General features: G+C 50.0%; 2 protein-coding genes across 2 annotated transcripts; both read left to right on the top strand.

Moving 5' to 3' along the window:
* Window positions 1-13,399: 13,399 nt before the first annotated feature.
* On the top strand, window positions 13,400-14,390 carry LOC118473179 (guanine nucleotide exchange factor SPIKE 1-like). Its single transcript, XM_035961931.1, has 3 exons — window positions 13,400-13,708; window positions 13,789-14,052; window positions 14,164-14,390. Exons 1-3 carry the CDS (start codon window positions 13,445-13,447, stop codon window positions 14,356-14,358), a joined length of 723 nt encoding a protein of 240 aa, XP_035817824.1. The 5' UTR covers window positions 13,400-13,444; the 3' UTR covers window positions 14,359-14,390.
* A 419-nt stretch (window positions 14,391-14,809) lies between these two features.
* LOC103637518 (guanylyl cyclase 1) lies at window positions 14,810-17,729 on the top strand. The gene is given in 8 exon segments (XM_020543236.2): window positions 14,810-14,958; window positions 15,277-15,394; window positions 15,469-15,543; window positions 15,646-15,734; window positions 16,237-16,295; window positions 16,719-16,791; window positions 17,095-17,170; window positions 17,296-17,729. Coding segments are annotated over 8 exon segments (702 nt in total). The 3' UTR covers window positions 17,359-17,729.
* The last annotated feature ends 5,806 nt before the right edge of the window (window positions 17,730-23,535 follow it).

The raw sequence follows: 23,535 nt of genomic DNA, 5'->3' as shown, positions 1-23,535 counted from the left end.
CTCCCGAGGCGTCTACTCCGCGCGGTGCCAAGAAGAAAGGCAAGAAGAAGTCGCAAGCGAAACGCGACGCCGCCGACGCGGACCTTGTCGCCGCCGTCGAGTACAAGAACCCTCGGAAGCCCCCCGGAGGTGCCAACCTCTTCGACAAGATGCTCAAAGAGCCGTGCCCCTATCATCAGGGGCCCGTCAAGCACACTCTCGAGGAGTGCGTCATGCTTCGGCGCCACTTCCACAGGGCCGGGCCACCCGCGGAGGGTGGCAGGGCCCGCAACGACGACAAAAGGGAAGATCACCAAGCAGGAGAATTCCCCGAGGTCCGCGACTGCTTCATGATCTATGGAGGGCATGCGGCGAACGCCTCGGCTCGGCATCGCAAGCAAGAGCGCCGGGAGGTCTGCTCGGTGAAGGTGGCGGCGCCAGTCTACCTAGACTGGTCCGACAAGCCCATCACCTTCGACCAAACTGACCACCCCGACTACGTGCCGAGCCCGGGGAAATACCCGCTCGTCGTCGACCCCATCATCGGCGACGTCAGGCTCACCAAGGTCCTAATGGATGGGGGCAGCTGCCTCAACATCATCTACGCCGAGACCCTCATGCTCCTGCGCATCGATCTGTCCTCCGTCCGTGCGGGTGCTGCGCCCTTCCACGGGATCGTTCCTGGGAAGCGCATCCAGCCCCTCGGACGGCTCGACCTTCCCGTCTGTTTTGGAACGCCCTCTAACTTCCGAAGGGAGTTTTTGAAGTTCGAGGTGGTCGAGTTCCGAGGAACCTACCACGCGGTATTGGGGAGGCCATGTTACGCGAAGTTCATGGCCGTCCCCAACTACACCTACCTGAAGCTCAAGATGCCGGGCCCCAACGGGGTCATCACCGTCGGCCCACGTACAAACACGCGTTCGAATGCGACGTGGAGTGCGTGGAGTATGCCGAGGCCCTCATTGCCGACATGGAAACCCTCTCCAAAGGGGTGCCAGACGTGAAGCGACATGCCGGCAACTTCGAGCCAGCGGAGACGGTTAAGGCCGTCCCTCTCGACCCTAGTGGCGACACCTCCAAGCAGATCCGGATCGGTTCCGGGCTCGACCCCAAATAGGAAGCAGTGCTCGTCGACTTCCTCCGCGCAAACGCCGATATCTTTGCGTGGAGTCCCTCGGACATGCCCGACATACCGAGGGATGTCGCCGAGCACTCGCTGGATATTCGGGCCGGAGCCCGACCGGTCAAGCAACCTCTGCGCCGGTTCGACGAGGAGAAGCGCAGAGCGATAGGCGAAGAGATCCACAAGCTAATGGCAGCCGGGTTCATCAGAGAGGTATTCCATCCCGAATGGCTTGCCAACCCGGTGCTTGTGAGAAAGAAAGGGGGGAAATGACGGATGTGTGTAGACTACACAGGTCTCAACAAAGCATGTCCGAAGGTTCCCTACCCTCTGCCTCGCATCAATCAAATCGTGGATTCCACCGCTGGGTGCGAAACCCTGTCTTTCCTCGATGCCTACTCAGGGTATCACCAAATCAAGATGAAAGAGTCCGACCAGCTCGCGACTTCTTTCATCACGCCTTCGGCATGTACTGCTATGTCACCATGCCGTTCGGTTTGAGGAATGCGGGCGCGACGTACCAGCGGTGTATGAACCATGTGTTCGGCGAACACATTGGTCGTACGGTCGAGGCCTATGTCGATGACATCGTAGTCAAGACAAGGAAAGCCTCCGACCTCCTCCCCGACCTCGAAGTGACATTCCGGTGTCTCAAGGCAAAAGGCGTCAAGCTCAATCCCGAGAAGTGTGTCTTCGGGGTGCCCCGAGGCATGCTCTTGGGGTTCATCGTCTCCGAGCGGGGCATCGAAGCCAACCCGGAGAAGATCGCGGCCATCACCAGCATGGGGCCCATCAAGGACTTAAAAGGTGTACAGAGGGTAATGGGATGTCTCGCGGCCCTGAGCCGTTTCATCTCACGCCTCGGCGAAAGAGGCCTGCCTCTGTACCGCCTCTTAAGGAAGGCTGAAAGCTTCACTTGGACCCCTGAGGCCGAAGAAGCTCTCGGGGACCTGAAGGCGCTCCTCACCAAGGCGCCTATCTTGGTGCCCCCAGCTGATGGAGAAGCCCTCTTGGTCTACATCGCCGCGACCACTCAGGTGGTTAGCGCCGCGATTGTGGTCGAGAGTCAAGAAGAGGGGCATGCATTGCCTGTTCAAAGGCCAGTTTACTTCGTCAGCGAGGTACTGTCCGAAACCAAGATCCGCTACCCACAAGTTCAGAAGCTGTTGTACGCGGTGATCCTGACGAGGCGGAAGCTGCGACATTACTTTGAGTCTCACCCGGTAACTGTGGTGTCATCCTTCCCCCTGGGGGAGATCATCCAGTGCCGAGAGGCCTTGGACAGGATTGCAAAGTGGGCGGTGAAAATCATGGGCGAGACAATCTCGTTCGCCCCTCGGAAGGCCATCAAATCCCAGGTCTTGGCGGACTTCGTAGCCGAATGGGTCGACACCCAGCTGCCGACGGCTCCGATCCAACCGGAGCTCTGGACCATGTTTTTCGATGGGTCGCTGATGAAGACGGGGGCCCGCGCGGGCCTACTCTTCATCTCGCCCCTCGGGAAACACCTACGCTACGTCCTACGCCTCCATTTCCCGGCGTCCAACAATGTGGCTGAGTACGAAGCTCTGATCAACGGACTGCGAATCGCCATCGAGCTAGGGGTCCGACGTCTCGACGCTCGCGGCGACTCGCAGCTCGTCATCGACCAAGTCATGAAGAACTCCCACTGCCGCGACCCGAAGATGGAGGCCTACTGTGATGAGGTTCGGCGCCTGGAAGACAAGTTCTACGGGCTCGAGCTTAACCACATCGCTCGGCGCTACAACGAGACTGCGGACGAGCTGGCGAAGATAGCCTCGGGGCGAACGACGGTTCCCCCGGACGTCTTCTCCCGGGATCTGCACCAACCCTCCGTCAAGATCAACGACACGCCCGAGCCCGAGGCACCCTCGGTTCAGCCCGAGGCACCTTCGGTTCAGCCCGAGGCGTCCTCGGTTCAGTCCGAGGTACCCTCGGCTCCCGAGGGCGAGGCGCTGCGCATCGAGGAGGAGCGGAACGGGGCCACGCTTGACCGGGACTGGCAAACCCCGTACCTGCAATATCTCCGCCGAGGCGATCTACCCCCCGACCAAGCCAAGGCTCGGCGGGTAGCCCGACGCGCCAAGTCATTCGTCTTGCTGGGGGATGAGAAGGAGCTCTACCACCGCAGTCCCTCGGGCATCCTCCAGCGATGCATCTCCATCGCCGAAGGTCAGGAACTCCGGCAAGAGATACACTCGGGGCTTGCGGCCATCACGCAGCGCCTCGAGCCCTCGTCGAAAACGCTTTCCGGCAAGGTTTCTACTGGCCAACGGCGGTGGCCGACGCCACTAGAATTGTCCGCACCTGCGAAGGGTGTCAATTCTACGCGAAGCAGACCCACCTGCCCGCTCAGGCTCTGCAGACGATACCCATCACCTGGCCCTTTGCTGTGTGGGGTCTGGACCTCGTCGGTCCCCTACAGAAGGCGCCCGGGGGCTACACGCACCTGCTGGTCGCCGTCGACAAATTCTCCAAGTGGATCGAGGTCCGACCGCTGAACAGCATCAGGTCCGAGCAGGCGGTGGCGTTCTTCACCAACATCATCCATCGCTTCGGGATCCCAAACTCCATCATCACCGACAACGGCACCCAGTTCACCGGCAAAAAATTCTTGGATTTTTGCGAGGATCATCATATCCGGGTGGACTGGGCCGCCGTAGCTCATCCCATGTCGAATGGGCAAGTAGAGCGTGCCAACGGCATGATTCTACAAGGGCTCAAGCCTCGGATTTACAACAACCTCAACGGGTTCGGCAAGCGATGGATAAAGGAACTTCCCTCGGTGGTCTGGAGCCTGAGGACAACGCCGAGCCGAGCCACGGGTTTCACGCCGTTCTTCCTGGTCTACGGGGCCGAGGCCGTCTTGCCCGCTGACCTGGAATACGGCTCCCCGAGGACGAGGGCCTACGACGATCAAAGCAACCAAGCTAGCCGAGAAGACTCGCTGGACCAGCTGAAGGAGGCTCGGGACAAGGCCTTACTACACTCGGCACGGTATCAGCAGTCCTGCGACGCTACCACGCCCGACGGGTCCGACCTCGATACCTCCAGGTGGGCGACCTGGTGCTTCGACTGCGACAAGACGCCCGAGGGAGGCACAAGCTCACGCCCCCCTGGGAGGGGCCATTCGTCGTCGCCAAAGTTCTGAAGCCCGGAACGTACAAGCTGGCCAACAGCCGAGGCGAGATCTACGGCAACGCTTGGAACATCCAACAGCTACGTCGCTTCTACCCTTAAGATGTTTTCAAGTCGTTCATATACCTCGCACCCACGCAAAGTTTAGTCATCAAGGAAGGGTCGGCCTCGCCTCGGCAAAGCCCGACCCTCCCTCGGGGGCTAAAAGGGTGGAAACCCCCTCTGCGTCAAAATTTTCCTCGAAAAAAGATCTCTTTTACCAGAATATATTTCGTGCTTTTTGACTACTTCGAAAAGTGGGTCCTGGAAACGACGGAGTACATGTAAGCAGCCAAGGCTGACCGAGCCGAGGGACTCCTACGCCTCCGGGATACGGATACCTCACTCATCACCTTCTGCGATAAGTAACTCGCGTTCGGATACAGTGGCTCCGCGGATCGAACGAGTCTTTACGTTCGGAAGCCCTTCTGCCAAAGCGATCTTTCGAGCCTTCTCGACCGAGTCGGTGACAGGGCCTCATGGACGGGTGAGAGTACGCGTAAGCGGCAAGGCTGACCGAGCCGAGGGACTCCCACGCCTCCGGGATACGGATACCTCACTCATCACCTTCCGCGAGAAACAACTTTCGCTCGCACAAACATCCCTGTTACCGACAAAAAGTCCAGATACTCGAAACGAGAGGAAAAGAGACGCAGCTTTACAACACAGCGAGGGTGTGTGTTCTGGCCTCGGCGGCTGCAGAAGGCACACGCTACAAAACGCTTTGACCCTGCAGGCTCGGGTCTTGACGCTGGAAGGGGGTAGCAACACCTTCGGCATCGACGACACCTTCGGCGAGGCCCGACCTAGCCTCGGACGGCGATGCGGTCCGAGGGTCTCCGCTCCGAAGGACGACGTCATCACCACGCCCGGGCAATCGCTGCCAGGGACTTCTCCGGGAATCTGGCCCGAGCGGGCGGCTCGGCCGGTTACCCCTGGGGCCTCGGCCAGCCATCTTCCAAGGGCGCCAGCACGGCCCGAGGCCTCGGCTGATCAACTCCGGCATTGGTCCCACCGACGGACGACCCGGTTAGGCTCCGGCCAACCAGGTTTCATTTTCGAGCCGACTCCACCACTGTTCAAACTGATACCGCTACCCCTGGCCTCGGCTCGTCGAAGAGCGGCCGAGGGGTCTCTTTAACTAAGCTAGAGGAGCCTCGGACAGCAAGGCCGACCGAGCCGAGGGACTCCTACGCCTCCGTGATACGGATACCTCACTCGTCACCTTGACACGGGGCGACTCATGCTTGGTGAAGCGGTTCAGATAATCGACAGACGAGTCTTAGCGCTTGAAAATGAGAAAAAAACACGGCTCCGTGCCGACGTTACATACATGTTCAGGCCCCGAAAGCCGCAATGAACAAAAAATCCTGGCATTCGAAGTGCCATTACAAACGGAACTCCGGTTCCGTCCCCACGGGCACAAACAACCCCACAAGACTGGGGAGCCCGCGGAACGATCGCGGGCCGACGGGTGGCCCGCCGCCGCCCGATCCGGCGACAACGATAACTACCCTCGCCCCGAGCGACGAAGCAGCTTCAGCAGCGGCTTCGGGGCGGGTGCCGCGGCAGAAGGACTCTCACCCACCGAGGATGAGAGCCAGCCATTCAGCCCGGGAGACGGAGACCCAGGGCTACTAGCGGAGTTGGCAATCTCATCGATAGAGAAGCCATCTCCGCCTGCCAACGCCTCAAAGCGCGCCGGCAGGTCTTCGCCCAGGACCGCCCAGAGCGTGGGCGCTGCCCCCACGGTGCGCGGCGCAACTATCGACCAGGCGGGGGACGTAGCGTTGCGTCCTGGCAGAGAAACGGCGGCCCGCCTCTCCCGGCATGGCTGGAGGAAGTCTCCGTGGAGCCGGAGGATGCAGTTCTTCCCCTGGGCGCCAAGGAAAGAAGAGGGCAACCGACCCCCGCGGAGGCAGCCCCCGACTCGCCTCATCCTCCATCTTGGCCTGGATGACGAAAATCCTTGAGGCTGAGGGAGGGGCAGAGGCCGCAGCCCGGCTCGCTTTCCCCCACCATCAAGCTAGAGGTCACCATCTTGGGTGACCGCCGGTGGAGGGGTGCAGCCGGGCTGCATGATGAAAATCCTTGAAGCCGAACGATGGCTGAAAGGTACCAACTCCTGCGGAGTTGCGTTCCTCCAACAACGAGGCGAAAAGACGGCGGTTTCCCCCCATCCGGGGGCTCGGAAGGTGGAAAGACACGGTGCATAAGGGAGCAAGAAGACATGGTCGCCTTCCGGAAGGGGCTGCCCTCCTTTTAAAGGCAACTCTCCCTACGTGCGCCCCCAACTGTCATGGGCTAAACCTTCTTCAACACACTCCAAGGCCCTCCCCTGCGGCGCAGGGGCTGGGTCCCGCATGTCATGCAAACCGGCTCAGAGCAGAAGAAGCCAAACCACCGCGCATGGCGCGCGCAACCGCCCAGCGGTTACAAGAGGCCCTCCACTTTTGCCCAGACCAACGGGCGAAAGAGGCGAGCAGCCATGCAGGCGGCATGCAACCGCGCCAAGTGGACACGCTTCTCCGACTCCCAACGCGCCAGCATGGAGGCCCAGGCCCACGCGTCACGCAACCGGCGCGCCGGATGCTGCATGCAGGCAACTGCACCGCCACTTGCGACACCGTCGCGCCTCTTCGGTTGCGGAACCAATGCCGCGACTCGAGGCGACCCAGCGCACGACCCAGCTGCGCCAGCCTGGCGCGACGGTCAATGCGGCCGAAAGTGGGCCGACAGTAATGACGGTGGCAGGCGGGCGAGAGCAGCGGTCACGTCGTCAGCCAGGCTCACGTCCCATCTAGGGGCAGCAAGAGAGCCTCCTCTCACGGCGTGAAGACGGCGCGCCCATGATCCGTCCCTCGAACGGCTCGCGCACGCGCAGCGGCTGCCCCGCCAACTACTCGCCTCGTCGCATTAACTCCGCGGCTGGACAGGCGGCGCTTCTGGCAGGCGCAGCGGGCGACGCTTCGCCTTCGCCGTAATAACCGCGCCAAAAAAGGTACGCCACGTCGTTCGATTTCGTATCCTTTTCCTTTTTTTCCTCTTTCTCTATCTCTTGCAACAGGGACCGGGAAAGGGGGATACCCCGAAAAGGATCCTTCCCTGTGAAGGAACCGGGCTCCGAGCCCCCCCTACTGATCAGAGGTTCGAAGGCTGGCCCTCCGAGGGGTTCAACAATCGCCTCAGATCGCGTGGGCCCTACACCCACTACTGGTCAGAGGTTCGAAGGCCGGCCCCCCGAAGGGCTCCACGGCCGCCTCAGGCTACTCGGGCTCCGCGCCCATTACTGATCAGGGGTTCGAAGGCTGGCCCCCGAAGGGTTCACAGTCGCCTCAGACGCCGAGCGAGGGATGACCAGGGGTACGTTCGATACATAACCAAGGCTCGGGCTGCGCTCCCGAGGTACCCTAGGACATTTCCGAGACCAGCGGGAGCGATCTTGTAACGGAATCCCATCGGAGGGAGGCATCGAGCCCTCGGACCCCATCGCCAGGGGACCGGGTCCGGCAGATCACCCGCAGGTACTTTTGGGCGTGCCTCTGGGCCCCTAGCCGACCCCCAACGAACGGGGCACGGACGTCCACTCGGATTACCCGCTTGCAGCTCACCGGAGACACCATGTTCGATGCCCATCGAGGGTAACATGGCGCTCTCCCCCCCTCCTCCTTGCGGAAAGGCGACGTAGGGGCGTATGTAAAAAAGCCGAGTCTGTCCCTGATCGCCCTCTTGCCCTATGTAGAGGCTCGGGGGCTGCTCTCGCAAACCCGGCTCCGGCCAAACCGTTGACAGCGTCAACATACCAGCCCGAGAACTTGGACCCCGACCGTGCACCCGGGCTACGGCCTGCTCGCATGAGGGAACAACCAGACCAGCCGAAGCATTACGCAAGGCATTAAGACCTCGAAGGAGTGAAACCACTCCTCCGAGGCCTCGGGGGCTACACCCGGCGGGTGCGCTCGCGCGCACCCACCGGAACAAAATGCAACCGAGAAAGGCTGGTCCCCTTGCAAAAAAGTGCGACGAAAGCCTCCAAGCGAGTGCCAAAACTCCCTTCGAGGCTCGGGGGCTACTGTCGGGGACCATAATTAGGGGTACCCTCAAGACGCCTAATTCTCAGCTGGTAACCCCCATCAGCATAAAGCTGCAGAGGCCTGATGGGTATGATTAAGTCAGGGATCAGTCCGTACGAGCGACTCGATCACGCCTCGCCCGAGCCTAGCCTCGGGCAAGGGCAGCCGACCCCGAGGGGTTTCCGTCTCGCCCGAGGCCCCCCTTTTTAACGGCGGACACATCTACGGCTCGCCCGAGGCCTTGCCTTCGCTAAGAAGCAACCCTGACTAAATCGCCGCACCAACCGACCAAGTTGCAGGAACATTTAACGCGAAGGCCCTGCCCAAGGCGCCATAAGAAACTCCGCTTCGCCCGACCCAGGGCTCGGACTCGGGCTAAGCCCCGGAAGACGGCGAACTCCGCTCCGCCCGACCCAGGGCTCGGACTCGGGCTAAGCCCCGAAGACGGCGAACTCCGCTTCGCCCAACCCAGGGGTCGGACTCGGGCTAAGCCCCGGAAGACGGCGAACTCTGCTCCGCCCGACCCAGGGCTCGGACTCGGGCTAAGCCCCGGAAGACGGCGAACTCCGCTCCGCCCGACCCAGGGCTCGGACTCGGGCTAAGCCCCGGAAGACGGCGAACTCCGCTCCACCCGACCCAGGGCTCGGACTTGGGCTAAGCCCCAGAAGACGACGAACTCCGCTTCGCCCGACCCCAGGGCTCGGACTCCGCCCTGGCCTCTACCGAACAACCTCCGCCTCGCCCGACCCAGGGGCTCGGGCTCGGCCTCGGCCACGGAAGACAGACTCGACCTCGGCTTCGGAGGAGCCACCACGTCGCCCGACCTAGGGCACAGGCCCGCCACGTCAATGGGAAGCGCCATCATCACCCTACCCCGAGCCGACTCGGGCCGCAGAGAACAAGACCGGTGTCCCATCTGGCCAGCTCCGCCAGATAGGCAATGATGGCGCCCCGCTAGCCCTGTGACGACGGCGGCTCTCAGCTCCCTTACGGAAGCAGGGGGACGTCAGCAAGGATGCAACCGCTCCGACAGCTGTCCCTCCACCAGGCTCCGTTGCTCCTCCGACAGCCACGACATCACGACAGCTGGGTGTCAAGATCTCTCCGGCTGCCACATTGGCATGTACTTAGGGCGCTAGCTCTCCCTCCGCTAGACACGTAGCACTCTACTACACCCCCATTGTACACCTGGATCCTCTCCTTACGCCTATAAAAGGAAGGACCAGGGCCTTCTTAGAGAAGGTTGGCCGCGCGGGGACGAGGACGGGGCAGGCGCTCTCTTGGGGTCGCTCGCTTCCCTCACCCGCGTGGACGCTTGTAACCCCCTACTGCAAGCGCACCCGACCTGGGCGCGGGACGAACACGAAGGCCGCGGGATTTTCACCTCTCTCACGCCCGTCTCCGGCCGCCTCGCTTCCCCCCTTCGCGCTCGCCCACGCGCTCGACCCATCTGGGCTGGGGCACGCGGTACACTCACTCGTCGGCTCAGGGACCCCCCGGTCTCGAAACGCCGACAGATGCTATCATCATGACTCCTATTGTTGCCCACACGTTACCGAGGCGAAGGGAAACATGCAGAGAAGACAGGACGGCACCGCCTGATCACCCTACGAGTGGTAGCGTGTCAGCTTACGCCGCAACCTACACCTGTGCCTCTGTTTTGATTAGACAGGGCAAGGGCACAACAAGCTAGGAGATCTACCCGAAGACCAAGTAAAAACTATTCGTTCTCCAAGGACCGATGCTCCACTTACTCCATATATAGTAGATTACTTGGCATACTTGTTGAGGCTCGATCACCATATATATGCCTCCTTTGGGCTATAAAAGGGAGGACACACGATAGAAGAGGACACACAATGCAACAAGACGACACAGAGAACTCTCAGATTACAATGGATTTAAACCATTCTAACCCTTATTTAAGCCGCGTTGGTGCTATACGAAAAAGCATGGACTATATTCCCAAGACTAGAAGGCAACGACTAATATGCAAGCAGCCATTAGTTGAAGCGTGCAAGCAGCTCTTTTGGTCCATTGGATCTAGATCCAACCATATGTATAATCGTGGTTTGTTAGGGGCTTTTTTATAAATCTACATGAGGTGGTGGTGGGAGGATTTAAATGCTAAATATAATATATGATTAGATCTAGATTTAATAGATCAAAAGACCTACTTACACGTTTGCACATAACGACGGCTTGCATATCTCTACTACTTATTAAGTAAGCAATAGTAGTCTGCCTCTGACCCGTTCTGTCGTTCTGCCTCTGACCCGTTCTGCCGTTCTGCCTCCGACGGCCGTACAGCCCCGCGCCAAAAAATCATCTTGCTGCGACACCAGAGACGTTAGTCTGAGCAACAGACAACACACACCAACACTTATAAGTCATGTTTCGACACTCTGAGTGACCGGTATGGCACTAATTAAATAACATCATAGCAGTGCCTGTGTAGCGGTGTATGCGGCCCAACGATTGGTGCGACCCATCTGTAGCCCATCCTACGATGCCTGCCTTCTACACGCCAACCTACGCCGCCTGCCGCCTGCCGCCTCCACTCCAGCGACGGCGTGCTGCAGGATGCCCACGACCTCGACCTCCTCCCCACGACCACGGCCTCAACCGCTCCGCCAGCTCCGCCATTTACGTGCGCACGACTTCAACCTCGCCTGATTCAGCGCACAGAGAGGAGGATAAATGGTGGGCGTGCGGTGTCGAGGTCGCTCGTGCGGCGCCGAGGTCGAGCGTGCGTCGCCGAGGGAGAGGAACCCAAGGCATGCACACGTCGAAAACCACTGAGCGCCTCGACCAGCTCGACGATGACCTGCACATATTCTGCGTCAAGTTCGTCGGCAGGGACCACCTCCTCCAGGTTCGTGCTGCTGCCGCCCATTTTTCTGTGTTCCTGCACTTTTGGTCCTGCTTGGAAGCTAGGATTGAGAGGCAAATCATTAGCTATGGCCACTAGAACAGTCCCAAAGGCTGGGCAGGCCCTATTGAACAAACAATCGTCTGTATGCTTCTAGGTTTCCTAAGCTGCAATTAATCACCCCCACCCCCCACACACAAAAGACTGTATTTAGAAGCCGAATGGAAACCCCTGGCTGCAATTGTTTGGCGACCCAGTCCTTCATTACTCAATCACACACGTGAAACACCCTGATGTGGAAGGACAGAAACATTAGTACTCGTCATTACTTATTCAGATACGATCAAGTACAGAACATGACAACAAACAATTTGCCTCAATCGAACCTGCAACCCAATGACAAACAAAACAATCAAGAATCAAAGCATGGAACTTGTTACTGGTGTACTACCGACCGCACGGAACTAAATTCTAGAATTATCAGATGGGAACTTGGGTCCTCCTGGCTACAACAGTTACAGAAAAAGGATTCTCTAGGATCTGAGAATGTTAAGCGGAATGCAACAAAGGCTTATAAAGAATCAGCTGTCAAAGGTCTTGGAAAGCATTTTGAACAATTAAAGAAAATTAAAAATAAAGAATGCAACATTGACGGTACCAGTTCTGAGAAGGAAGAATGTAACAGTAACAGCTCGTCAATGAATGGTATGCAAGTATCAGATAAGATATCTGTTGATGAAACGAATAAGGGAGCTGATGTAAGCAAGTTAATGTCAGAGGATGCTTTCTTTCGCTTGAAGAGTTTGGGAGCTGGTCTTCATGAAAAGGTGGTTTGATTATGCCATTCGCTCCCTTAGAATTTTTTTTAATATGGTTAGAAGTACACTTCTTATTGGCTTGTAAATTCTCTCTAACAATGCATGTACAATATTTCTCTTCTACTGCTATTAATATCTAGAACAATAGGGGCTGCCCATACTGTAGTGCTTTAAAAAGAACCAATTTCAGAGTTATTTTAGAATTTTGAAAACCATTTCATTATTATGAAAGCAAGTTATTTTAGAACATTCAAACACAATCAATGATTTTTTCTGACATAAAAAGTTCATTCATGTTTTGGTGAGTTTTTTAATGCAAATTAACTTTGGATCAACATAGCAACTTAGCAAGCAATTTATTCTACAACTTTTTTCTTTCTTTTATCTGAACTCTGAAGTCTTGTGTTAAAGTCTGTGATGTGGGAATAGAAGAGCTCACCAAGAACATGTTGGTTAACCTTTATTATGTAGTTTCCTCTGTTTATTATTTCTTGATCCCAGTCCCTCGAAGAGCTCACAAAGATGGCCCATAATTTCTATGATGAGACTGCACTCCCAAAGCTGGTAAGCCTTGTTTTAGCTATTTTGTTAATTTTCTTTAAAATTTCGAGTCACTTATAGCAACATTCGCTACTTTAGCTATCTTGTCCTGATTTGTTCTTTAATTACCCGATAAAAAACTTTTGTTATGGTACATGATGTTGAGTTAGTTCACTTAATAGTATCAGAGTAGTCATTCGTCAAGCATACACGATCTGCCATGATTCTTAATCCAACCATTTCATCCCCTGGTTGAGTGTTCACTCATGCTTTTGATAGGTTGCGGGATCGTCTTGTGAAAATTGTGACGGATTACCGGACAGAAACTTCATTGCGAAATGGATGCAACGATATACTTAAGGTTTACTTTCTTTCGTATACTGTGCTGCTCCATGCCTCAACCATCTCGAATTTTGGACATTTTCATCCGAAACTTGTTTTCTTCTTCTTGTTTTATATATGCATATATAGAATATTGTAGCATGTTAACAATGTTAACTTTACACTAATCAAATTTCTATTCTTACTGATCATTTAACTTCCTCTGGGCTTAACAGGCTCAGGGTTCTTTGGATCGTCGAGGCGTTTTTTCATTGGACACACATTCACCATCAGTCTGCCTTTTGATTCAATTGGAAAAGGCTGCTACTGAAGAAGGGGGAGTAACACATTCTGTTTATTCTCATAAAGAGCCTGTAAGTTAAAAAGCGTTATTCATTATAATATTAGTGTTGTGCTGCCTACATCGATTGTGTGTTCTCATATTATTCCTGCACCCATTCTTTGTCAGGTGCACTTAGCTGAGAAAGAGAAGCAAAAGTTGCAAGTATGGTCTCGAATTATGCCTTGTAAAGAGTCATTTGCATGGGCCATGATTCCTCTGTTTGAAGGTAACCATGCGGGTGGTCTTAGTGATGCTGCTTATCCTAGCAGTCCTTTAGCAACAAGTTTACTAGGATCAACTTCTCAAGATAGTATTGTGGACCCTATTTTAAAGCTTACTTTAGATGGAAAAGTGAACCATTACTCGAGTGGAAGCTCAGTTATTGTAGAGATATCAAACCTAAACAAAGTGAAGGAAAGCTATATAGTGGACTCCCTCCAAGTAAGAAGGATCAGTGCAACACATGCAGTTAATATTTGTAATTTGTTATGCTAAATAGTTATAACTTTTGTCTCCTATAGGATCCAAAACGGAAAGTACATAAACCAGTGAAAGGTGTATTGAGATTAGAAGTGGAAAAACTTCATGGTGGCCACAATGATGTGGATAACACTTCTGAAGGCGGAAGCATGGCCAATGATTTGAATGATGCTGGTGACATCAATAATGGCAGAAGCAACAGAAGTAGCTTTGATGGGATTCACAGTTTTGTGAATTCTATTGCCATTGCCCAGAAAGATGCTCATCATAATGGAATCATTTCTAATGCTGAGAATGGTGACAATGTAAGTGGCTGGGTACTGGTCATATAGGACAACACTTTTCTGTTTATTTGTGATACATTCTTGTGTTATTCATGTTATTCTGCTTAGAGGAGATGCACTTTCTTATTGCAGTTTGAAGCTTTTGACTTTCGGATGCTGACCCGAAGTGAGCCGTTTTCACAACTTTTTCATTGCCTCTATGTGTACCAGTTGACTGTTAGCTTGAGCCGCAAAAGAAACCTGTTTGTTAGAGTGGAACTGAGAAAGGACGATTCTGACATCCGAAAGCCTCCATTAGAGGTTTGCCTACTGAATTATTTGTCCTGATGTTGAATGTTGTTGTCTATTCAAACATCCTTATCCATTAGAGACGTGGGCTTCCATGTTGTTCATCCTAGGGAGCGGAATATGATGCTACAGAAGTGGGGCCATACACAGATTGCTGTTGGAACAAGAATGGCTTCCTACCATGATGAAGTTAAAATCAGCCTACCTGCTCTTTTGACACCCCAGCATCATCTTGTGTTCACATTTTTCCATGTAGATCTTCAAATGAAACTTGAAGCACCGAAACCAGTATGCATCATGTTGCTTATTAGTATGGATTATGCTTAGTTGTTTAGTTTTCCTATCATGATGAAGATAAGGTATGTATTTTTTCCTTCATACAAGAAAGAAAAGGATATTTGTAAATCTGGCCTTAGTGTAACATCCATTTGGAGACTAGGATGAGGTAAATAGTGTAAATCTGTTTGCTTGACAAAATTTGGCTCCTGTCATGGACTTCTCGTGCTGGCAGGTTCCGCATGTGCAGCAGACTTTCACATGGGACTGCGGTCTCGCTTGCGTGCTCATGGTGCTCAGGACGCTAGGGATTGATTGCTGCGACGGCATTGCCGATCTCGAGAGGCTCTGCCACACCACGAGGTTCTCTCTAGGACTGGAACTTCACAATTTTAAGTACAATTAGCTGTACAACAGAACTAAAGAAATGATCGTCACCTTGATTTTGTGGCCCTAAGCATGACACATCCAGAAAGTAGAAGGAACAAAAAAAGGAAAGTAGTAGTACAGAGCTAAATGACTGTTGTTCAATGATCATAAGAGAATATTTGGTCAGAGTAGTCATAAGTTCAGAAAAATGCAATAGTTGCTTCATCCAAAACAAATGCAGGTATACTTAAACAACGCAGGTTCCATTTTTTTGTTTGGAAAACTAATGCCCTTTAACACTTCTGTTTGCAGCATCTGGACGGTTGACTTAGCATATCTGTTAAACAAGTTTTCAGTCAGCTTTTCTTTCTGTACCGTGACCCTTGGAGCAAATCCACAATATTCTGCTGAATCCTTTTATAGGTTACTTGTTCTGACAAACTTCTACTGCACAAGGCTTCTGAAGTTCTCATCAATAATGTTCTAAAAATGGTCATTACATAGGAGCAATTGCAAGAAGACATCGATTGAGTGGACGAGCCATTTGGGAAGGCGCTCGATGCTGGAATTAGTATTCAAGTATGCTCACAACAGATAGCCACATGAAAATTCTGCATTACATGTACTTCACCTATTGGTTTTCCAAGCTAACTTTTCCTCCCTATTTATGGCTTCTCACAGTGCAGGTCCATCACCGCATACGACATTGCTTTTCTACTGTTATCCGGGCACTGCATTGCTATTGCTTTAGTGGACAAATCGAAGCTAAAGTGAGTGCTTTCATGTTGCTGTTACTAGAGTGATATCTAGCTACTTTTGATTCACTCTTTCTCCATGAACTGAAAATTTCATAGAAACAAAGTTGAATTTGGTTTTAAATTTGGTGACTGTTAGCCTATCGTTATTTCAACTTTCAAGTGTGTTGTGTACTTGTGTGACAGAAGCAATGGTAGTTGAAAAGCTCAACTATATACTGGTTGCTCTGCTCCCAGCTTTTCAAGAGTGTCATCTCTGTTGAAGCAGCAGTGGAGATAGTATATGAGAACAGTCTGCAGTTAAAATTTACTTTGGGTGACTTTTTTTTGTTTCATATGACATACATCTGTCCATGCATCCATGTGTGCATGTACTAGAAATAAACAACATATTATTTAGGTTACTTAGGTGCAAAATCATTTGGTTTTCAACCGAAAACAAGTGGTCCTATATTGTTGCGGTTATGAAAGTTGAGGTACCGACAGAACATAATGATAATTGTAATCTTGAATGCAGTTTGCCTTGCATGAGTGATTATGATGTACAACAGCACAACGATGAGCCTGACTACATGGGTAAGTCGCATTGTGCAATTTCCATGTTCTTGTGAGGCGATTGATACGCGTTTTGGTGGTTTTTCATTATTTTCTTATCTTATATTACAAGCAGCATGGATGTTCCATCCCATCGTATTGTAGCACTGCAGAATTATTTGATGACCAACAAGCGACTTTAGTAGTTTAATTCTGGATAACACACATTTATGCAGCAAAAGAAGCTAGCATAGTTTTTTTTGCAGTGGTAGCTAAATAACTAATGAACATGTGTACAGTACAGTTCACATGCCACGTCTTATTTTTCTTGTCTGGTAGAAATACAGAGTTCAAATCTCCATGTTTTCCTTTTCCCCACATATAAACAACTATATATATGACAAAACACATTGCAAACGCAAACCTTTACCACTTAAGTGTTGTGATTGTATTCCCCCTTTGCAGGACACTATGTCGTAATATGTGGGTATGATGCTGATAATTGTGAATTTGAGATAAGATATCCTGCCAGTGCCAGGTAAACAACAGCCACTCTGTCTGTATTTTTTCGCCATGACGTACAACCGAGTGCTTTCATTTGAGTTTGGATAGTACTTCTCCCCTTCTGCTAATTGCATAGCTTACATGCCAATGAATCAATGACCAATTAAACAGTAACGTTAAATTGTGGAATTCCAGTTTCTGATTTGAGGCAATGCCTCATGGCACCACCCATCTGTACCGGGATTCCTGTTCATATTACTTGGTCGTGGGCAACAGCAGCAAAATCTGAATCAGAAACATAAAGGCTGTTTTTTGTTTTTTGTTTTTACTATACCAGGAAATGCGAACGGGTGACAATGAAGAGCTTGGACGAGGCCCGGAAATCCTTTGGGACAGACGAGGACATTCTCTTGGTAGGATTTGCGCTACGATTTGCTGCTTACATTTTAGCCGCATCATGCTCTGTGGTTTTAAGACTTGCAGTGCTGTCCAAACCAGCGGTGGTGCACTGGCGTTTCATACAAATCTTCTCTTGCAGGTCTCTCTAACAGGAAAGAGTGGGATGAAGCTGTCGCGTAAGCTACTTGCCTGCTCCATGTAGATAAATAAATAGGTCACTAGCAACCTTGTGAATACGTTGTACATGTCCCTCCATGTAGATAAATAAATAGGTCACTAGCAACCTTGTGAATACGTTGTACGTGTCCCTGTAGTAGTTATGACTGTCGAGTGCCAGTCCTGTACGTAGCTGAGAACATTCTCGCAGTTACAGCTGATAGCAGCAGTGTGGTAGTGAGCTTAGTAAGCATCTTGTATGTTGGCCCATGCCGTTCGCCAAACCATGGCCGTGCAAAGGAGTTCAGTGGCAGCAAGAGGCTCTGCTGACCTTGTAAACGAGCAAGTGTTATGTACGATTGTTAACTAAACGTGTACAGAGATCTTCGGAAATAAAATTAAAATCATGCTCCTCTCTGCAACTGTGCTCCGTCCGCCTGCTGTGTTGTGCTGTGCTGGGAGCGCTCGCGTTGCTGTCGCCTATCGGAGTGTCGGTCGTGTCTGAATCTCACCAATCATTCATTCGAGGTCACTTCTGCCAGACCCAACCGCTGGTGAGTTGAGTGTTAGGTCGTAGGAATCGAACTGGCGCCGGCTCCAACCTCACCCTACCTGCCTGGCCTGCATTTCAGAGGGAGCGATAATAATTGGAGGGAGCTGGTGATTAGGAAACGAATGGACAGTGTATGTAGAGCTTGCGTGCGTGTGTGTCACATTTTTTTGTAACAAAAAGTGTCGCCATTTCAGAGGGATTGCGCCAACTTTCGGGTCACTACCGGGTCAGCCGACCCCCCGATCGGGTACCATGCATGGCTAGAGCAAAAGTAAGGTGCGATCGAAAGGACCTTTCGACTAGGGTCGGTCGTTTACCTCGTCGATAGACCAGGCTGCCTACCCTACCGGAGATCCTAGAGCCAGTCCTACCGTGATCCGCGTCACGACGTTCCCTGGCCACGCCTTTCATAAAGTTCTTTCTGCAACTTTCTAGAGCATGAACACTGAGCAGTAAGTAAGAAAAATGATGCACGCCTCTTCAGTCCAGTGTAATCTTGAGAAGAAAAGTTTAAGCACCACTGCACCAGACTCTGGCACCATAAGTATATGCTATTTATTGAGCTCAAATGTGACAGGGATGATAATTTTTTAAACCACTTTCAAATTTCAATTAACCCTGTAAGAAAGTAAAGATATGTTGCCTTACATTGCTATCCACTATAACAAGAGCCTTTCTATTTTAGTTTCGATGATAATGTATCAAAACATGCAAGCGGAAATTGGCGGTGTTAAAGGACATTTTGGAGAATTAATGCTTTGGCATTTAATCCATGGATAGAGGTAATATTTTTAATCTGATAGTGGCTATCATTTTTAGTCATTGTTATTAGTATCAACATCTAGCTACTCATTGTTTAAGGTTATGCCCATATTTAGTGCCTTTTATTGTACATGCTCAATGATTGAACCATGGTAATATATGCTATTCTGATCTACACAAGGATGTCATCAATATTTCTAAGATGAGATTTTTGTTGCTATGTGTAATTTTTTACTCTACAAGTATGATGTATATCAATTGTTGTTAATCCTGTCGTAACGCACGGGCACGTACCTATTAGACTAGAAATGGCTGTCCCACTGATAATGCAATCCGGACACGAGCAGCCGACCAGGCAGCTCGCCAACACCAAAGTAAAAACAGCCGCGCCCGATCGGAAGCCGCAGGAGGCGAGGGCGCCTGACGACGCGATGCCGCCGGCGCGGCCCGACCCTGAGCCGCCGCCCATCCACCGCCTGCTAGAGCTGATCAAGTCCGAGCGCGACCTTGCCAACGCGCTCTCGCGCCTCGAGCTCCTTGTCTCCACCCGACCGGCCTTCCCTCCGCCGCAGCCGCTCATCTTCCACCTCCTCCGCCGCCTCGCCACTACCTCCCCGTCGCACCTCCCGAGGCTGCTGGATCTCCTCCCGCGCATGCGCCGTCGACCGCGCTTCTCCGAGTCCGCAGCGCTCGTTGTTCTATCAGCCTTCTCCCGCGCCCTCATGCCCGATGCGGCCCTCGCCGCGTTCCGCGATCTCCCCTCCCTCCTTGGCTGCAACCCCGGCATCCGCTCTCACAACGCCCTCCTTGATGCGTTTGTCCGCGCTCGTCGGTACTCCGAGGCTGATGCGTTCTTCGCCTCCCTCTCCCACGGTGCCTGCGGCCGCCGCCTCGCTCCCAACCTTCAGACCTACAACATCATCCTCCGCTCTCTTTGTGCCCGCGGAGACGTCGATCGCGCAGTGTCGCTCTTCAGTTCTTTGCGTCGTCGTGGAGTGGCCCCCGACCGAGTAACCTATTCCACCCTCATGTCAGGGCTCGTGAAACATGACCAGTTGGACAACGCGCTTGACCTGCTCGACGAAATGCCGGACTATGGAGTGCAGGCTGATGCCGTTTGTTACAATGCGTTGCTCTCTGGGTGTTTCAAAACTGGCATGTTCGAGAAAGCTATTAAGGTCTGGGAACAGCTGGTGAGGGATCCTGGTGCAAGTCCTAACCTCGCCACTTACAAAGTGATGCTTGATGGCCTGTGTAAGCTTGGGAGGTTTAAGGAGGCGGGGGAGGTATGGAGTAGGATGGTGGCTAATAATCACCAACCAGATACAGTTACTTATGGGATCTTGATTCATGGGCTCTGCCGATCTGGTGATGTGGATTCTGCAGCACGGGTCTACTCAGACATGGTCAAGGCTGGGCTTGTTCTTGATGTTGCTGTGTATAATTCACTCATTAAGGGGTTCTGCAAAGTGGGAAGAACAGGTGAGGCTTGGAAATTCTGGGATTCTACAGGTTTCTCTGGCATTCGTCAAATAACAACGTATAATGTGATGATGAAGGGGCTGTTGGACAGTGGCATGGTCAATGAAGCTACAGAGCTGTTGAAACAGTTGGAGAATGATGCCTCATGCTTCCCTGACAAGGTGACTTTTGGCACACTGATCCATGGTCTGTGTGAGAATGGCTTTGCTAACAAGGCATTTGAAATATTGGAGGACGCACGGAATAGTGGGGAAGAATTAGATGTGTTCTCATACTCATCAATGATAAATAGATTTTGTAAGGATGGAAGAACACATGGTGCAAATGAGGTATATAAGAATATGATGAAGGATGGTTGCAAACCGAATTCTCATGTTTACAATGCACTAATAAATGGTTTCTGCCGAGCATGCAAGATTAGTGATGCCGTTAAAATTTACATTGAAATGACCGGCAATGGTTGTTGCCCAACCATCATCACATATAACACTCTGATAGATGGTTTGTGTAAGGCTGAAAAATACCAAGAAGCTTCAAGCTTAACAAAGGAAATGTTAGAGAGAGGTTTTAAACCAGATATCAGAACTTATGGTTCTTTGATTCGTGGCCTTTGTCGAGTCAAGAAGATTGATGCTGCCCTTTGTATTTGGAATGAAATTCTTGATGCGGGTATTCAGGTTGATGTAATTGTGCACAACATCTTAATTCATGGTCTTTGTTCTGCTGGGAAAGTAAATGATGCCTTTTGTATATATTTGGAGATGAAAGAAAAGAATTGTTCCCCAAATCTAGTGACCTATAACACATTGATGGATGGATTTTATGAGATTGGTTCTATTGATACAGCAGCATCTCTTTGGGCTGCCATTTTAGATAATGGTTTGAAACCAGATATTGTTACTTACAATACAAGAATTAAGGGCCTGTGCTCTTGTAATAGGACACCTGAAGGAGTCCTGTTATTGAATGAGGTGCTTGCAACAGGTATTATGCCATCTGTCATTACCTGGAGCATATTAGTAAGAGCTGTAATCAGATACGGTCCAATTCAGATATGACACCTTGTAATTCTTCATGGTATGAGAACTTATGGATCTAACTACTAGGATTGACATTATCATACTGAAAACTTCTTATGGATCTAACTTACCAATTTTCTTTATGCTCTATATGGTTTTGTTTAACAAGGTACAAGCTTATGTGTTTATTAAAATTGTTGATACTCTGATTTGTTAACCTTGCAAATATACATGATATTTTTTTTGGATGTTATGGTTATGTATTTTGTACTCACACCCATGATTTTGTTTTTAGAGGCATGTTTCTTTTTTAGATACTATTCACTTTGGTTGAAATTAGGGTGACATCTCTGTAACGTGTTGAGAATATAACACTGTTACCATGTTTTGGGTGCGGAAACATTGCTGAAGCATATATCTGATGCAAGATTAAACAAAGTTTGAGTTTTATCTGATATCAGGTTGGAGAAACATGTGGTTCATTGGTCAGACTACATGTTATTCTTGGATCATAAAAATTGTATTGACATTTCTTTAACGCATCAAGAATGTAACATATGTTTTGGCTGTTGAAACAAAGTCAAAACATGCCTGTGATGCAGTATTAAAGACATATTGGGTTTATCAAACCTCAGGTTTGAATGACCTGTGGTTTATTGGCTAAGCTACGTGTCATTTAACGCATCAAGAAGGTAACACTGTTACCATGTTTTAGCTATAACATTGCTGAAACATATCTCTGATGCAAGATTGAAGACAGCTTGAGTTTATCAGATCTCAGATCAGAGAAACCTGTGGTTTATTGGCCAAGCTACATGCTATTTTTTTGGATTATAAAAAATGTATCAATATTTTTGTAACGCATCATGAATTTAACACTTACTGTGTTTTGGCTACAACGTTGCTGAAACAAATCTCTGATGCAAGATTAAAGACAACTTGAGTTTATCAGACCTCAGGTTAGAGAAACCTGTGGTTTATTGGCCAAGCTACATGTTAAACATTTTTTTTGGATTATAAAAAAATGTATCAGTATTTTTGTAACGCATCAAGAATTTAATACTGTTACTATGTTTTGGCTATAATGTTGCTGAAACAAATCTCTAATGCAAGATTGAAGACAGCTTGAGTTTATCAGACCTCAGGTTAGAGAAACCTATGGTTTATTGGCCAAGCTACATGTTAAACATTTTTTTGGATTATAAAAATTATATCAATATTTTTGTAACTCGTCAAGAATTTAACACTGTTACCATGTTTTGGCTATAACATTGCTGAAACATATCTCTGATACAAGATTGAAGACAACTTGGGTTTATCAGATCTCAGATTAGAGAAACCTGTGGTTTATTGGCCAAGCTACATGTTAAACAATTTTTTTTGGATTATAAAAAAATTGTATCAATATTTTTGTAACGCATCATGAATTTAACACTGTTACTATGTTTTGGCTATAACGTTGCTGAAACAAATCTCTGATGCAAGATTGAAGACAACTTGAGTTTATCAGACCTCAGGTTAGAGAAACCTGTGGTTTATTGGCCAAGCTACATGTTAAACATTTTTTTGGATTATAAAAAAATGTATCAGTATTTTTGTAACGCATCAAGAATTTAATACTGTTACTATGTTTTGGCTATAATGTTGCTGAAACAAATCTCTGATGCAAGATTGAAGACAGCTTGAGTTTATCAGACCTCAGGTTAGAGAAACCTATGGTTTATTGGCCAAGCTACATGTTAAACATTTTTTTGGATTATAAAAATTATATCAATATTTTTGTAACTCGTCAAGAATTTAATACTGTTACCATGTTTTGGCTATAACATTGCTGAAACATATCTCTGATACAAGATTGAAGACAGCTTGGGTTTATCAGATCTCAGATTAGAGAAACCTGTGGTTTATTGGCCAAGCTACATGTTAAACAATTTTTTTTGGATTATAAAAAATTGTATCAATATTTTTGTAACGCATCATGAATTTAACACTGTTACTATGTTTTGGCTATAACGTTGCTGAAACAAATCTCTGATGCAAGATTGAAGACAGCTTGAGTTTATCAGACCTCAGGTTAGAGAAACCTGTGGTTTATTGGCCAAGCTACATGTTAAACATTTTTTTGGATTATAAAAAAAATGTATCAGTATTTTTGTAACGCATCAAGAATTTAATACTGTTACTATGTTTTGGCTATAATGTTGCTGAAACAAATCTCTGATGCAAGATTGAAGACAACTTGAGTTTATCAGACCTCAGGTTAGAGAAACCTATGGTTTATTGGCCAAGCTACATGTTAAACATTTTTTTGGATTATAAAAATTATATCAATATTTTTGTAACTCGTCAAGAATTTAATACTGTTACCATGTTTTGGCTATAACATTGCTGAAACATATCTCTGATA

This window comes from Zea mays, chromosome 8 (assembly GCF_902167145.1).
Source record: "Zea mays cultivar B73 chromosome 8, Zm-B73-REFERENCE-NAM-5.0, whole genome shotgun sequence".
NCBI lineage: Eukaryota > Viridiplantae > Streptophyta > Magnoliopsida > Poales > Poaceae > Zea > Zea mays.
The sequence above is the reverse complement of the archived record's forward strand: the minus strand, read 5'-3'. Positions and strand labels throughout refer to the sequence as shown.